Source organism: Serinus canaria, chromosome 12, assembly GCF_022539315.1.
Source record: "Serinus canaria isolate serCan28SL12 chromosome 12, serCan2020, whole genome shotgun sequence".
NCBI lineage: Eukaryota > Metazoa > Chordata > Aves > Passeriformes > Fringillidae > Serinus > Serinus canaria.
In genome coordinates this window covers 20,353,759-20,370,226 of record NC_066326.1, presented here as the reverse complement: position 1 = coordinate 20,370,226, position 16,468 = coordinate 20,353,759, and the positions used below count along the sequence as shown (strand labels likewise).

At 43.7% G+C, this 16,468-nt stretch overlaps 1 protein-coding gene across 2 annotated transcripts in view; it reads left to right on the top strand.

Annotated features, from left to right (window-relative positions):
• The window catches only part of PHF2 (PHD finger protein 2), a 54,300-nt gene that overhangs the window by 27,210 nt on the left and 10,622 nt on the right, over window positions 1-16,468 (top strand). For both annotated transcript variants that reach the window (XM_030227969.2, XM_030227970.2), the window contains exons 3-16: window positions 2,800-2,914; window positions 5,253-5,413; window positions 5,922-6,063; window positions 8,415-8,601; window positions 9,172-9,334; window positions 10,173-10,260; window positions 10,812-10,918; window positions 11,294-11,385; window positions 11,787-11,876; window positions 12,645-13,007; window positions 13,796-13,915; window positions 14,509-14,627; window positions 14,961-15,139; window positions 15,344-15,417. In XM_030227969.2, the coding sequence (XP_030083829.1) occupies window positions 2,800-2,914; window positions 5,253-5,413; window positions 5,922-6,063; window positions 8,415-8,601; window positions 9,172-9,334; window positions 10,173-10,260; window positions 10,812-10,918; window positions 11,294-11,385; window positions 11,787-11,876; window positions 12,645-13,007; window positions 13,796-13,915; window positions 14,509-14,627; window positions 14,961-15,139; window positions 15,344-15,417 (2,000 nt within the window). The remainder of the gene's footprint in view (window positions 1-2,799; window positions 2,915-5,252; window positions 5,414-5,921; window positions 6,064-8,414; window positions 8,602-9,171; window positions 9,335-10,172; window positions 10,261-10,811; window positions 10,919-11,293; window positions 11,386-11,786; window positions 11,877-12,644; window positions 13,008-13,795; window positions 13,916-14,508; window positions 14,628-14,960; window positions 15,140-15,343; window positions 15,418-16,468) is intronic.

Below are 16,468 nucleotides of genomic sequence, written 5' to 3'. Positions count from 1 at the left end.
TTGTCTGGATTTAAAAATATACGTGTATTTCTGGAGCTCGCCTTCTACCAGATATGTTTTCCAGATGTCAAATTTAAGAATCATTTTCCTCTCCTTACATTTTTCCACATTACCACTGCTGAGTGGCTGCTCTCAGAAGATTGCTTCATGTCACATGGCATTTTAAGCCATTCCCGCTTAATGAAATGTGTAGGGACTTCTCTTTGGGAAAAATCATCCATATTCATCCAACATTTTCTGACATCATTTCAAGAAAATGTAAGGGCTTCATTTGGGCAGGCTTGGCTCATTTTCATAGCACAGTCTGAAATGCTGGGTTTGATTGCTGCCTCATTTGCCGCAGTGAAAATCAGGAGAAATCCTTTGGAATCAGTGGAGTTACAGAGCTGCAAGTGAGCTAAAGGCTGTGGCTGGCTTTAGGTACTTACAGCCTTTGGTGTTGATCAGTAGAGAGCTCACAGGGTGCTCCTGGGTATTCCTGCTCTAGGGAAGCACCCTGGTCATGGCTGGAACAAGATGGGCTTTAAAGTCAAGCAGTCATTTAGGTTGGGAAAAACTCCAAGATCACTTAGTCGAACCTGTGACTGATCACCAGCTTGTTAAGACCAGAGCACTGAGTGCCATTTCCAGCACTTCCATGAGCACTTCCAGGGATGGGGACTCCACCCCTCCCTGGGCAGCCCCGTCCCATGCTTGATCACCCTTTCATTCTTCCCAAGAATTCAAGTTGATGACACCTTCTACACAAATAGCTTTGAAATAATGTATGTATACCTGTGAATTGCGCCTTTTGAGATACAGTTTTTGTAAAAATTTATTCCCTTTTCCCAGTGTTGGACTCCCAAGGTTAAATCTGGATCAGAAAGATCTTCAGAAAAAGAAATCTATGATAAATTACAAAAAAAGTGGCTTTTCTGACCCAAGGTGGGATCTGTTGTACATGAGAGTGAGCCTTAAGTCCTTACCTTCCTTGTGGTGTTCATGGCAAAGATAAAATATAGAAAGTGTGGCTGAAAATGGCCAAGGGTCAAGCGTTTGATGCAGTGTAATGGACTCCATCTGCTGTCCAGGAGACAGCCCCTCCTGGGGAATGCTCTGGGGAGAGAATCCAGACTGCCTCTGCAGGAGAGCTGGATGGGAGAGCTGGATGGGAGAGCGGGATGGCAGAGCTGGATGGGGAGGTGCATGGGAAAGTTGGATGTCTGCCAGCTGAGGCAAAGAGCTCCCCAGAGGTGGCAGGGTTGCAGTGGATTTGTTAATTCCACACTGATCCATCGCCTTCATTTCCCGACGCTCTGTGCTATCTGGAGTGTAATAAAGGAACGTGCTTAAGCTCTTTAATTTTCCTGTGGCAAGTGACACCTCCTTCCCTGGGACTTGCACTCAGAGTGCAGTCAGCACACTCGTGTGAATTCGGATGTGCTGAGAGGGGGAGCAGGCGGAGGTTGGGAAGGGAGGGAGAGGAGGAAGGTTTGGCATTCAAGCCAGGCATGTTTCCTTTGTTACCAAGAGCATTGAATTAATACACTAAGCCTGAGAGTCATTAAGATAAAGAACTAGCAGCTTTAATGAATATCTCCAGCTAGGCTGGAGCCTGCATGGAACTAATAAACCCAACATGCTTTGTGCAAAACCTGGGATGGACTCACTGGGAGATGTCTTTCCTCGAGTTATTCCAGGGATGTGGTTGGGAAAACAAAATTTGCTCTTTCCAAATTTCATGTATTAAATCTCTAGCCTCCGGATTCCTTTCCTAATGGAAAAATGTATGGATCTGTGTGTGTGCAAAGAGTAAGGAGTGGGTGCCATCCGTGAGGAATCTACTGCCTTCCCTCACTGTTTTGATAAGAGGTCTGGACTTGGGGTGAAATACTGAGTTTCATCATGTAAAACAAGGGTGGAAAATGAGTGTGTGACATATGAAAATTCTGTTAGCAGAGGCTTTAAATGATACAAATGAGGAAAAACCTGGTTTCCTACCAAAGTGAGTTTCTCTGCACTCACTGTGGAAGCAGGAACAGCTGAGGAAGATAGTGCTGACTCAGGGAAAAAGCAGGACCAGCTTTTCTTGCTTTGTGTTATCTGGCTGTCAGAGGCAGGGCAAAACCACACTGAAACCTGACTGGCTCACGTGTGCTCATTCCTGCTGGCCCTTTATCCCTGATGGACTGTCCTGTGTGTCCATCCCTCACTGGGAGCACCGTCAAGGGGCCTCAATCAGCTGCAGCTCTGAGCCATAATAAATTTCCTTTCCTGCACTTCTAGCAAGTAATTCCTTTTTCTTTTCCATTTCCTTTTCCTTCCCTGTCCATGCTGTGTGCAGGGCACACTAAAATCCCATCAAACTTGGTATCAAATGCAGCACTACTGGACAGAGCTTTATTCTGCGTTAATTCCTGACGAATGCATTAATTCCACAGAATGTTAATTCCCACAGATCCGTCCTGCAGGTTGTGCTGAGGGGCTTTTGGGGAGTTTCCTGGTGAGGATGAGGGGCACTGTGAGAGCCCAGGGTGTCCAGAGCCAGTGCTTGTGTGAGGCTGCAGGCACTGCAGCTCAGCAATTGCTTAACTTCTGCCCTCTGCTCCAAAATGCTCACTGCTCACTCTGTAATGGATCTTCAGCTGCACCACAATTGTCTAAGGGGGCACTGAGAGCAACATTAAAATCTGCAGGGCAGCATGGTGCGGGTTCCCTCCACTCTGCTCGTGAGAGAAATTAAATGAAGATTCATCCTTCCGCCAATGTCTTAATAATTACCTTCAACTTAACATAGCTGTCCAATTCATTCTTTCTCAGTAAAAAAGAAAAGAAATTGGCATAAGCATGATACCGGCCAGACAACAGAGGTGAAGCCTGTGCAGAATGGGAGCCAAGTGTTTATAAAAGAGCTGCGGAGTCGGACGTTTCCCAGGTGGGTTTCACTCTGGATGGGGTACAGGGGCAGTGCTGGGGTCCTGGGAGGCTGGGGAGGCTCTGTGCTGGAAGCATTGAAGAGTATTGGTGATTAATCTGTTTGATTGCAGATGTCCTGGGCTCTTCCCTTTTTCACATTTGTGCAGCTGTATTCAAATCTCCTCTCAGCTGAGCCCACTGCCTGTGGATTTCCATAGATGCTGGGATTTGGGAAGGCAAGGATGATGGAATCAGAGAATAGTTTGGCAGGGAAGGGACCTTAAAGGTCCCTTCCGTCCAGTTCCATCCCTGCCGTGGAAGAGACACCTTCCACTGTGCCAGGTTGCTCCAAGCCCCAGAGTCCAGCCTGGCCTTGGGCACTGCCAGGGATCCAGGGGCAGCCAAAGCTGCTCAGGGCACCTGTGCCAGGGCCAGCCCACCCTCCCAGGTGGGCAAACATTCCTTCCAAACATCCAATCTAAATCTCTCCTAGTTTAAAACTCTTCTCCCTTGTCCTATCACTACCTGCCTCTGGAGAAACTCACTCTTGCAGTTCTTTATAAGCCCCCTTTAGGCACTAAAAGTGGTTCTGGGATCTCCCCAGAGCCTTCCATTCTCCAGGCTGAACCAGAGTGTGTTTGGCCCCTAGAACATCCACTTGCATAAGAAACTAACCCACTTATTGCATAGAATTCTCCAGTTCTTAAAATTCTAACGACTTTGCTGAAGTCTGTCCCCATCTTCGACAGAACAATGACATACTCAGTTGCTGGGTGACAAAGGCTCTCTCACTGGGGTAATGAATGGTGCTAATTGTTAGGTGACACGTCCCACATGTTATTAGGCTGCTCCACAGCCATTTGCAAGAGTGATCATTTTCTTTTGGCTCTTTAATGTAGGCTGTAGCCAAATAAATCCTTAATTATTAATAACTAATTATTTTAGAAGAATCCTTGGAGACTGGCAAAGTAAACACAGAACTTCCTTTTTATGGAGAATTTAATTTCACACTTTATTTAAGATACTAGTCTTAGGCTGCTTAAAGAAAAAACTGAAAACAATCCTGTAAAGTATTTTGCAGCTTTTATAAATGTGTTTTGCTGAGCTCAGGATCCAGTATTTTTACTTGCCTGGCTATTTCCATTGGGGCCTGCAAGGTTTTTTACCTTTGCTGTTTGTCCTTTTTTTTTTTTTTTTTTTTTTTTTAATTTGACAGGTTGCACAGCTCATTTTAAGAAAGATTTATGGCCCAGGAAGACTGATTTCAGTAACCTCGGGTGGCCTCTGAAACTGCAGTCACACATACAGTATCTCTGAGGCACTCCAACATTGTTATAAATAATACAGCCCCCACTTTTTCTCTTTGTTACTCATTAATGTGTGCATAAGAAAATCCTGCTGCCAAATGAAATCTCCTGAGACAGGAGGGTCTGTAGCACAAAGAAATGCCTGCAAGATCCAAGACTCAGACACAAAGTCTTGTGGGGGAATTTTCTCCCCCGAAGTAAATGACTGGGATGTGCAGTTGGGACAGACCAGGCCCCAGCACTCAGCACCTAGAGGCTGCTGGAGGGGACAGGGGGTCAGACCAGGAGCATCACTGGTGACCCCCAGCACGAGGCAGGGAATGACAACCCCCCGTGAGTGCTTGGGAGGGTCTCAGGTCAAAAGGAACACTGAAGGGAGCAAAAAAGCAAAAAATATTATTCATTCATATTAAACATTCTAAAATATTTAATAACAAAATAGTGCTGGAATAGCAAGAGTAGCAGTGAAAACAATTAAACTGATTATTCTCTGTGAGGGTGGAGAGGCCCTGGCACAGTGTGCCCAGAGCAGCTGTGGCTGCCCCTAGATTCCTGGAAGTGTCCAAAGCCAGGCTGGACAGGGCTTGAAGCAGCCTGGGACAGTGGGAGGTGTCCCTGCCACTTCAAAATGATCTGCAGAATACTTCCTGAGCACATTTTTCAACTGCTTTAAAATGATTTGCAAAGCATTTCTAGGGCCATTTATTTGAGATTGGGTATCATTTTTAACCTCATCTTCTTTAGAGTGAAACATTTAACATTAATTCTTTAACATTGATCACTGGTAGCTTGACTGATCCTACAGCTGAGGAAAATGGTCTTTTGCTATAAGCTGGTTTTTTAGGACTTTCCAGTAGTTGGAGCATGAGGCTCAAGCCTTTGCATGATTTTTTGTGCCCTTTGTGCTTTGCAATAAATGGGGTTTTGGCTTATGTACCTAATTTGCCTATAATTCCTTTTTCCCAGTATCTTCCTTTCAGCAGTGAAACGCAGAACATTCCAAACTCAGCATGGAGCTCCTCACCACTGAATCTGTGTTTGCTTTTGCAGTGCTGAAGACATAGTGGTGAAAGTGCCAGGCAGCCAGCTGACAGCAGAGTATTTGGAAGAGAAGGGCTTTGCTGAGCCCATCCTGGTCCCCAAGAAGGATGGGCTGGGCCTGGCTGTGCCTGCCCCCACCTTCTACGTCAGCGACGTCGAGAACTATGTTGGTGGGTACCTGGCATTGCAGTGCTTGGAGCTCAGCTGCTTTATAGAAATAACTAGTTGTATGGAAAATTGTAAAATGTATTCTAAAATATTGTCCATGCCGTGAGCTGTGCTGCTCTCAGTGCAGCTTTTTATGTAGTGGGAGGCTGTAGTTAGCAATTAAGACATTCTTGTTTTGTGTGGCAGCTCAGCAGTTAGGCTGAGCCAGCCTGCGCTGCTCTACACAGCTCTGCATAAGCAGTAACAGCCAGAGTAGTATCAAGGAATGGTTTTCCCAGGGACATGACTACAAAAGCACCATTTGATGGGTATTTATGTATATGCAGGTCTTTTGTGCATGTGTGTCTGTGTGGGTGCATACATAAGCAACAGGGAGGATCCAAGGGCTGAAAAGGTCAGAAAATCAGAAGATTGAGATGTTTCTGGACAGGTTAACTCACCCCCAAGTATTGAAAAGGGGGCAAGGCAGGCTGCCCATCAACCTGTCCTCTCCACTGAATTGGTGTGCAGGGCCGGAGCGGAGCGTTGATGTCACTGATGTCACCAAGCAGAAAGATTGCAAGATGAAGCTCAAGGAATTTGTGGATTACTACTACAGCACAAACAGGAAAAGAGTCTTAAATGTCACAAACCTGGAGTTCTCTGACACCAGGTAAGGGTCGAGCCTGCTGCACAGTAATTACTAAAGATTTATTTTGATTTATAATTTTTATTTAATTTATTATTTTGTATATAACATATTTCCATATGATAACATAGCTGTATGCTATACTACCCTATGTGTTTATTTTTGAATTATATTAATATTGCTCACATAGAATTATATATAAATTATAATTTTAAATTACTGAATCTCACATTGTGTCTGGGATCTGTGGCTGGGTTCAGCCTCTGCCTTCCCCAGTGCTTTTCCCCCTTAGGGAAAGTTGTTTAGCAGCTTCTGGTTGCTCTGACTTTAGGTGTAGGGTAACATGTCACTGGGTGTCCTTTGAGGAGAGTAAGTTTGGAATTTTGTTATAATTCTGTAATCCTACAGCATGTGTTCTAGTTCTGGTTTCAGTGCTTTTACCAGCTAACCTGTGATCTGTCTGCCAGCAGCTCAGGGTCAGGGTGGTGCTGACTTCCCAGTGGCAGGCTGGAGGTGATGGTGCAGATCAGAGGCATCAGATATTGGGAAAAAATTCCTCCCTGTGAGGGTGGGCAGGCCCTGGCACAGGGTGCCCAGAGCAGCTGTGGCTGCCCCTGGATCCCTGGCAGTGCCCAAGGCCAGGTTGGACTCTGGGGCTTGGAGCAGCCTGGGACAGTGGAAGGTGTCCCTGCCCAGGACTAGATGGAAATCAGCTGGTCTTTAAGGTCCCTTCCAGCCCAAAGCACCCTCTGATTCCAGGATTAGCTGATACTAGTGCTGAGGGCACTGCCTGGTGCTCTCTATAGCTGTGCTGTCATAACTGAACACTGCTTTCCTTCCAGCAGTGGGCAGGGGCATCTCTGAGATACTCAACACCAAAAGCTGGGCAGGTTATTTTCACAGGTCCTGGATCCTTTGGGGTAGCTGATGCTTCCAGAAGGGAAGCATCAGGAAAAGGAAAAGATCCTTTTACACACAAACACACTTCACAGATGATAATGAATGTCACCAGTAAAACAAAGAATGGTTGTTTTTGGGAGCATTCTGCTTCAGCACGAAGGCTGGAAAAGAAGGCTGGTGGGTAATGCCAAGCTCATTTTTCCCAGGCATTCCCCTGATCCCTGTGGCTGGATTTAGTGGCTCACCCCCATCACTGCAGAGAGCAGCTCTGCTCACTGCAGGTTTGAGACCACCGGGATTCTCAGCGGAGATTTTTTCAGCTTTCTGCCATTATCCCCAAATAATGGGATGTCTTTTTTCCTGAAGGACTGCTGGAGCTGTCGTTCATAGTCCGTTAATTAAGACATAAATAGCAAATATTTTATTTCTTAGCTTAGAGAGTGACAGTTTAATTGAATGCACAGCTCCATCTTCCCTGCCATGGAAATGGAGTTATTGTCAGTCACTAGGGCTTGACACTGAACACAATGACATGTGGGAGCATTTGATATTGGCTTGAAGTGCAGATACTCCTAATGACATGGTATTTTAGAGTGTCTAGCAGTGAATCTTCACCTCCTGCACTATCAGCCCAAATTTTGGACTATTTGAATCAAAAGTTTAGCACATTCTAGGACAAAACATTTAACATCTGGTTGTCATACCACTGCATTGTCTTAGCTGTGATTATAGTATGTGTTATGTATTTGACAAAAACATAATATATGGATGACATAAATAAATAAATAGGAACATATGTTCAGTGTGAATGAAGATATTTTATATGAATTTAGATACATATCCAGTAAGAGTATGTTCTTAATGTACATAAATAGATTCATTCATATAAACTATAGAAATATGTATTATATATCTTATATTTTAAATATATTCACATTATCAACCCAAGTTAGACTTTTTCCTTCTTCTGGGCTTTTAATATAATTTACTCCATCTAAATAAGATTGCTGATTTTCAGCATCAGATCAAGAGTTATTTATTGACAAGCATTAATGTTGTTGTTATTTGGATTATTAATATTAATCTTGACTTGCTACCAGGAGATTTCTGTCCAAGTGCACACATTTTACTTTTTCTTTTGGAGGGGGCTGAGAAGGTGACTGTGATCACAGCAGTGTTGGTCCCTCAGCCTGTGTAGCAGGGACTGGAAAACTGCAACCAGCACATATTTGATCATAGATAATACTGCTGAAAGAAGGCAAAGGATTGTTGTTAAGTCATCACACTGAAAAAACGCTTAAATCTCTGTCTGTAAACAGTTTTCCCTAATTTTCTGAATGACGAGCAGTTCCACTGCCACAAGAGGAGCTGCTCCATTTGCCGTGCAAGTACTTGTCCCACTTGCTTCTTGCTGTACCAGGGTCCTGGTGCTCTGTTTTAAAAGCTGCCTGTCTGTTCTCCACTCTGTCTGTAAGGATGTCCAGCTTTGTAGAGCCCCCCGATATTGTTAAGAAGCTGTCCTGGGTGGAAAACTACTGGCCTGACGATGCTCTGCTGGCTAAACCCAAAGTGACCAAGTACTGCCTGATTTGCGTGAAGGACAGCTACACTGACTTCCACATAGACTCTGGCGGGGCTTCTGCCTGGTACCACGTGCTGAAGGTGAGGGAGCCTGGCTTTCAGGTGGAGCTAGTAACAAACTCTGTTTTATCCACAAAGGCCATCATAGATTTCTCTCCAAAATTCAGTTCTCAGGTTGTTTTGTCATTTGTTTTTTTGTCCTGTTGCATCTGAGCCTTAACTGGTCTGAGTGCCCTCCCCGAGGTGCCAGGGTCTCCTGAGTGAGAAAGCACTTGGAGCATGGAAGTCCTCTGTGTATTTTCTCCTATTAGGATTTTAATATTTGTTTAGTGCCTTCTGCATATACATCACCCTAGGCCTTAAAGATACCACGTCCTATTTTTGCAGTGTGATGGAACCTGGCACTGTAAACCTTTTGTACCATCACTCCTGCAAATCTGAGCAGATGTGGTCAGGTGTGATTTCATTATTTCAGCCCTTCTGTAAAAAGCTGACTAATTAATTTTATTTAAATACCGCCAAAATACACATACATGTATATTTAGATAACTATTTGTGTGTGTGTGTGTGTGTGTGTGTGTGTGTGTGTGTACGCCAGTGCAGTGTTGTCTGATTTGGCTGCTCATTGCTAATTTTATATTTCTAATTCAGGGAGAAAAGATCTTTTATCTCATCAAACCAGCCTCTGCAAATATTTCTCTGTATGAACGCTGGCAGTCGGCAGCAAATCACAGTGAGATGTTTTTTGCAGACCAAGTAGATAAATGTTACAAATGCACCGTTAAACAAGGCCAGACACTCTTCATCCCATCAGGTGAGCAGCTGGGGGAGGAGGGCTTTCCTCATCCTTTAGAGTAGCACATCCAAAATGCCAGAGGGGTAGGATTTGACAGCTTTCTCTGACAGAGTCTAATTCTCAGTAGAGATATTATTTCATGTGCTTAAAAACAAAATGAATCAGAACTTTTACTGCTTTCTGTTCGCATTTTAGCAGCCTTTTAAAAGTTGAACTTGTAGGGAGAGTGTTCCACTTGTGGTCTAGCTGGGTTGTAGTAACTCATGAGTTCTCTTTCTGTATCCACCATGACATTAGTGCTATCTGACAGGTTATTTACATGGGGTGAATTTGACCATGCATTCTGACCACGACACCCCCAAATCCTTGTCACAGACATTAATCCCCTGTGACACTAAGGAACTAGAGGTCACTGTATGTGAGTAGATTCTTGCACCAAATGTTTACACACTTGAATTTTACCTTGGGTGTAAGAAGTGGAAAGTAGGTGTTTCTCTTATGACCATCTGTGGAGCAGATGGTGGAACAAACACAGAGCAATTTACAGAGATTCACAAACTTGAGTAGATTTTTGTATGAAAATACATGTTTGGAAAACACCTGATTCTGACACTGTGACAAAGCATGTCAGGGGCTATTTCAGGTCTTTGTGGAGACAGGAAAAAAGCTGCCATTATGTAGCAAATCAAAGAAGGGACCAGAGGCAGCTCTGTTCACAGTATGTGTGGTTCTGGGGCTGAGCTGTGTGGGTGCCTGTGGAGCAAGGTGCTCAGTGAAGTGTAGACATCATTTGGGATTGAAGTCCGTGCTAATGGCCTTCAAGTTCTTGTCTTGAGGACTCTTCTCTCTCTTTTAGGCTGGATTTATGCAACTCTAACACCAGTAGACTGCCTGGCCTTTGCAGGACATTTTCTACACAGTCTAAGCATGGAAATGCAGATGAGGTAATCTGTCCTTAAAATCTAATGTTTTGAAGAGCTCATATTTTAATAAATCAGTAATAATGGATCACTGACATTAATGCTGGTGCAGCTCTTGGGCAGTTTTGGCTGGTGCACCCACCTTTGTCCCCTCTGACCGTGTTTCCTCATGCTGACTTGTCCTGAGCTGTCCTTACACCTGTTGACAAGGCGTGGGAGGATGCCTGAGGGGCCCGGATTGAGGTGGCCCCATCCTGAGGGCAGAACAGTTACACACTCCCTGGAGTTGGCACCTGCCACCCGCTGCTGGATCTGCCCACACCTGCTCAGCTGGGCTCTTTGCCCAGTGTAAGACAATGCAATGAGTTCTTTACTGATTCTGGGAAAATAATGCAATAAAACCATCGTACATCTGTATCTCAGTATTTTACCAGTGCTGTCATGTTTTACTTTTGGCCTGAGACCAGCCTATGTGGCAGCAGAACAAAGAGGGGACCCACTGCAAAGTGACCCTGGCACTTCTGCGGCACACTCGTGCTCTGCCATGCTCAGTTTCCTGTGGCTCTGTATTGCAGGGCCTATGAAGTGGAAAGGCGATTGAAAATCGTCAGTCTGACCCAGTTCCCCAACTTTGAAACAGCCTGTTGGTACATGGGGAAGCATCTGCTAGAGAAATTCAAAGGTAAAACTCCATTCCTTTCCTGCCCTGATGGCTCAGCTTTGGGATCTGAGGACAGCTCCCCTGAATTTCAGTAGCCATAACTGACAGGAGCACAGGGTGGGAAGGCTCAGCTGGATTTGGGACCCAGGAAAAGCACTGCTTATTACCATCAGAGTGTAGTGGTTAGGGTTAGGGTTAGGGTTAGGGTTAGGGTTAGGGTTAGGGTTAGGGTTAGGGTTAGGGTTAGGGTTAGGGTTAGGGTTAGGGTTAGGGTTAGGGTTAGGGTTAGGAGAGATTCATTTGTAAGATCAACAGTTACAATTTTCAAATTAAATGCTTTCTGTAAACAACTCTAGCTTTCAGTGGTTGAATGACACTGTTTTTTTCTTTTCTTAGTTTTGCATAAAGCTGGACAACAACCTCCTGCTCATCTCCTTCAGGGAGCAAAGATTCTCAATGGTGCTTTCAGGTCATGGACTAAAAAACAGGTAGGAGAGGCAGCCTGGATTAATAATATGTGTTTGTCAGTTGCTGGAGCAGAGAGGAAATTCTGGAACAAATAACATCTCCATTGCAAAACATCCAATTCTAAGAGGCCAAAGAGAAGGAGCTGGGAGAACACGGGGTGAGCAAAGTGATGTTGCAGTTGTGAAAATGAAATAATATCTGAAAAAAGATGATTGACTTTGTTGTTCTCTCAGGACAACTTGTTACAATAACATCCAGAACAACTAAGAAAAAAACCCATTTTTTTCTTATTTGAATATCTAATGCAATCAAGATTTATTTAAATACATAGGAAAAAATACAGACAAGTCACTTCAAGAGGTTTTTTTTTAATTTTCTTTTTAAAGAAAAGAAACAGCAATTTGACTTTGTTGTGTTTTAGGCTTTAGCAGAGCATGAAGATGAACTACCAGAAAACTTCAAACCAGCACAACTTATCAAGGACCTTGCCAAAGAAATAAGATTAAGTGAGGTTTGTGCTGTTTTTATAATATTTACTGTATTGGGGTCCAGGCTATGAAATGCATGGAGGTATCACCCACTGAGTGTGGTACCAAATCCTGCTGGGTGGAGATGTGTGACAGCAAAAGGTGACCACATCTGGCGCAGCTCCTTCAGGAAGACATTGTGCTGCATTCCACACTGTTCCTAACCACATCCAGAGATCTCAAAACTGAAACCTATCATGTCCTTTGATCCTCTTTGATGTAGTATTTAAGTTTTCTGATTGTCAGAACAGCAAGTTAAGCAGAAAATAATTTCTTTTTAATTAGTCTGTGTTAATTTTAATTGGGCAGCTACTTTACTGCTAATTTTTCCTGAGGGCATGAAATGTGATTCTGCTATATTTATATCACATCAGAATTAAATGGAAAGGGTTTTGCTCGAGCCAATCAGCATTTTAAGCAGTAGGCTGTTCATTTTATCCAACCTGTGTGGACAGGCCACGAGAGGGTACAACCCAGTGAGGGGGACATTCCCTACCAAGCCTCTGGAGCTACTGCAGGTCAGGCTTGAGGATGTGGGGGTGGGAACTGGGGATGGGGATTGGTGAGCAGAGCGTTATTGTGGCCTTGATGGGATCTTCATTCCTCGGCCAGACTGACCTGTGCTGCAGATTCCCTCCACCACATCTTTGGGCATCTTTGGGGTTGTTTCCCCATCTAACAGAGGGTGCAGGTGAATATCAAAAGCAGGACAGGAGTGTTTGAACACCTTGTGCTTTTGTGCCAAACCACAGAATGCTTCAAAGGCCAGCAAAGCAGACTCGAGTGCCAACCCCCACACCGAGGAGATCTGTCCTGTGGACAAGGAGGAGGCTCCGTCACCCGTCCAAGTCACCCCTCCACCCCCACCTCTAGAAAAGCTTTCGAAAAAAAAACCTCCCAAAACTGTGAAAACCCCCAAACAACTGAAGCCATCCAAACCCCCGAAGCCTCCCAAACCCCCCAAACCTCCCAAAACACCGAAAGTGAAGGGAGAAGGCAAAAAGAAAGGAAAGAAGGCAAAGGAGAGCCCACCACCAGCCATCCCCAACCTCGACCTGCTGGAGGCACACACGAAGGAGGCTCTGACCAAGATCGAGACGCCAAAGAAGGGGAAGGTGGGTCGTGGTTTAACCTCTCTGTCTTCTCCCACCCTCAGAGAGACAAAATCTCTCTGTAAGTGTAATGCAAAAAGTAATGTGCACAGCACATTGTGAAAGCCTGGCTCTGCAGAAGCAAAGGAAAAGTTTGTGACTGCTGGCTCGTTGCCTTCTCTGCCCCAGCTGGTGGGTTCCATTTGATTCTTTGCTGGTTATTCATTGATGTGGAGCCTCCCAGAAACCCACTGATATCAAAAGGTGTCAGTGATGAAAGAACTTGTTTCTAAAGTATCTCATTTGCTTGAAATGTTACTCTAGAATGGGTGACTGAAAACAGAACAATAGTTTTCTTCCACTTTTGCCCACACAGGACAGGTTTCTTTCTGATGTCCTTTAATTCTGATGCTCTGTAATTCAGCATGAATTTTGCTACTGATTTCAGTAGGGGCCAGGATCCATCAAGGCTCTGACAGAATTGCTGTATGCTGTTTGTGAAGAAATATCCATGTTTATGAAGAAAAATCTTTCCTAAAATGTTTCTTAAGTTCTAAGAGTTTGTGTGCAATTTGTGAAACCTGTCATGGGGTGACAGACAGGGAGAGGAGAGTATTGGTGTTTCAAGAAGTGTAGTTGCTCTTCTGCACACTCTGAAGGAGAAATATTTAATTGAACCTCAGTTTGGGATTTAAAAAGAATAAAAGGGAGTTTTCAAAAATATGTCACATTATTTCCCAGATAAAGCCCATGTTTCTGACATGCCAGCACTCCATCCTCATTCAGAGGACTTTTTCCTGATTTTTTCCCAGGCTGCAAAGAATGTTTTAAGTGTTCCCAATAAGGAATCTGCGAGCAAGCAGAATGAGGTGGAGAAATTTGAAGTTCGAGAGCAAAATAAAAGCAAAACAGAAGCCAAATGGAAATACAAGGTAATGTCTCCTGTTAAATTCTGCCACATGATAATAAGCCAAGGGTAGGGAAATGCTTGTGGCTCTGCCTAAGCAGAGAAAATGAGGCACCAATTTTTACTTTCTAAAGAAAAGAAAATTAAGCAGAAATAATCAATTAATCCCAATTAAAGGAAGGGGGGGAGATGGATTCTTCAGCGTGTGCTGAATTGTCCATTTGTCCATAGTGACACCAGACTGTTACGAGTGAGATGGTTCAGAGTGATCCTTGCTCTGACACAGTCCTACTAGTTTAAGTTTGAAATCAATAGCTAATGAGAAATCAATAGCTAACTAATGGCTAATAATCAATATCTAATTTTGATGGCATAAAATTAGAGTTAATGAAATCTGAATTATGCCCTATGGATTAAAAGCTTGCCTTTCTTGAGGGCTAATGCAGGGTGAGTGAAACTCACTCACAGAATATAACACTTTGTCTGCAGGGAAAATTTAACAGGGTTTTAATAAGGGAAAATTTAACAGGCTGAGATTGTGAGGTTACCTGGGAAGCTGAAACATAAAGGACTCATTTAACTGATTTATTTATTTTGTTTTGGTCTTTTGCCTTTCAGAACAGTAAACCTGATTCACTTCTAAAAATGGAAGAGGAACACAAATCAGAAAAGACCCCTCTATCAGGAAATAAAGACAACAAATTCACATTCTCTTTCTCTAATAAGAAATTGCTTGGGTAAGTAAAAATATGACAACACACATCAACTGAAAAAGGAAATTGAAAGTTCATTATTTATATTTTTTATACAAGATGATGAAAACCTGCCTTTCTGGTCAATGCAGAAAATACCCTCTCATTAAAACTTCTTCTAGTGCTCTAGTCAGAGTCCTATTTTGAGATATTAATCGTACGTTCAGAAATGTGTTTGTAAAATGATTCTAGTTGATTTGGCAACCCTGAAGGGGTTCAGTTTGACTGAGATTTCTGCATAAAGATACTCATTGTCTGTCAAGTCACAAGCTGTTTTCTACTCAGAGTGTTGTTATGATTTGTAAATATTTTTTTCAGTTCAAAGGGAGTCAAAACTCATCTGAATACCAGCGTGTTTGGGTCACTGCAGAATTTTAAAGAGGACAAAGCCAAACCTGTACGGGATGAATATGAATATGTGTCAGATGATGGTGAACTAAAAATTGATGAGTTTCCAATCAGAAGAAAGAAAAACATTGCAAAAAGAGAACTGCCCTGTAAGGATATTTCCTGGTTTATCTTTATCTGCTCAACAAAGTCTTAGGTGGTGATTGTCCAGACAATCAATATAATCTTTGAAATCTGTGTGATTTAGAATCAAGAAAGCCATGTCTTATCTATCAGTCAAATGTGAGTGGAATAGGAGGGCTGGTTTCTGAAGAGAAAAACCCATGACTTTTTGTTTCTTTTTATTTATTCAGTTTTATCAGATAAAAGGGAAGCCCTGCATCACACTCCTGTTAAGAAGCCAAAGGTGGAGTCGGTACCATACAAGGTATGAGCTTATTGTACCTTCACAAGGAGACACTTCTAGAACATAAGGCTCTTTAAGGTCCTTTCCAACCCAAACCATTCTGTGATTCTCTTCCTGTGATGTAGCATCTCAAGTGTTTGTTTTGTGCCACTTGGCAGAGCCTCTCTGCCCATTATGGGCTGACTCTGGAACACTCCTGACCCAGGTGAGCCCGGCCCAGCCCCTGCAGGGTCAGTGAGCCTGGGTGGAGCTCACCTGCAGGATGGGACAGCCCAGGTGTGAGTGGGCCCTGTGTCTAAAGCTCAGTGCTGGAAATCAAAATACATTGAAATTAAATGTTTTGCCCAACTGTGGTTAATACAAATTCATATTATAATACCAGAATAAGTCAGAAAAAGCAAAATAGTTTTTTAAGACAGAACCAAAGATGACCAAAGTGTTTGGCCTTCAGTACTAAGGAGTTCTTTTCACCGTGGTTTGGGACATTCAGGAGGAAGTACAGACCTCTGTTTGAGTCAGTACGTGAGGTCTGGGGCCAGGGGTGTATCCCTGTGCAGGAGCCTAAGGAGGGAGTCCCTGGAGACAAAACTGGCACCCACAGCAATAAGGGCTGGTGCTGTAGTAGCCTGAAAGCAGGGCAGGAAGGGGAGGAGAACTTTTTTTCTTAGGCAGACTACAGTGCCTAGAAATGTCAGCCCCAGAGAGAGGGCCAGATGTAGGCAGCTCCCTTCCAGAGCCTAACATCACACTGTTCCACATGTCTGTCCCATTCCTCTGCCTGAGGAATCCTCCCACTCTGCTGCTGTGGGGATAGAAACACCACTGGTAAAGGGAATAGAGCCCATGAACAGGATCAGACCTCAAAGCTTTGGACGGGAAAAGAAAACCTACCATGCCTACAGGCTACAAGGAAATGGATTTTTACCATGTACTTGGTTTTGTTCTTTTGTTTTGTTTTGTTTAAAGAAAGCAAATTCCAAAGGCTAGGCCTGTGTCTTTGGAGGAGCAGCAGGCTGCAGAAATCACTGTGCTGTTCTTGGGGACCAGCTGAGTGAGTTTCACCTTTTTTAGC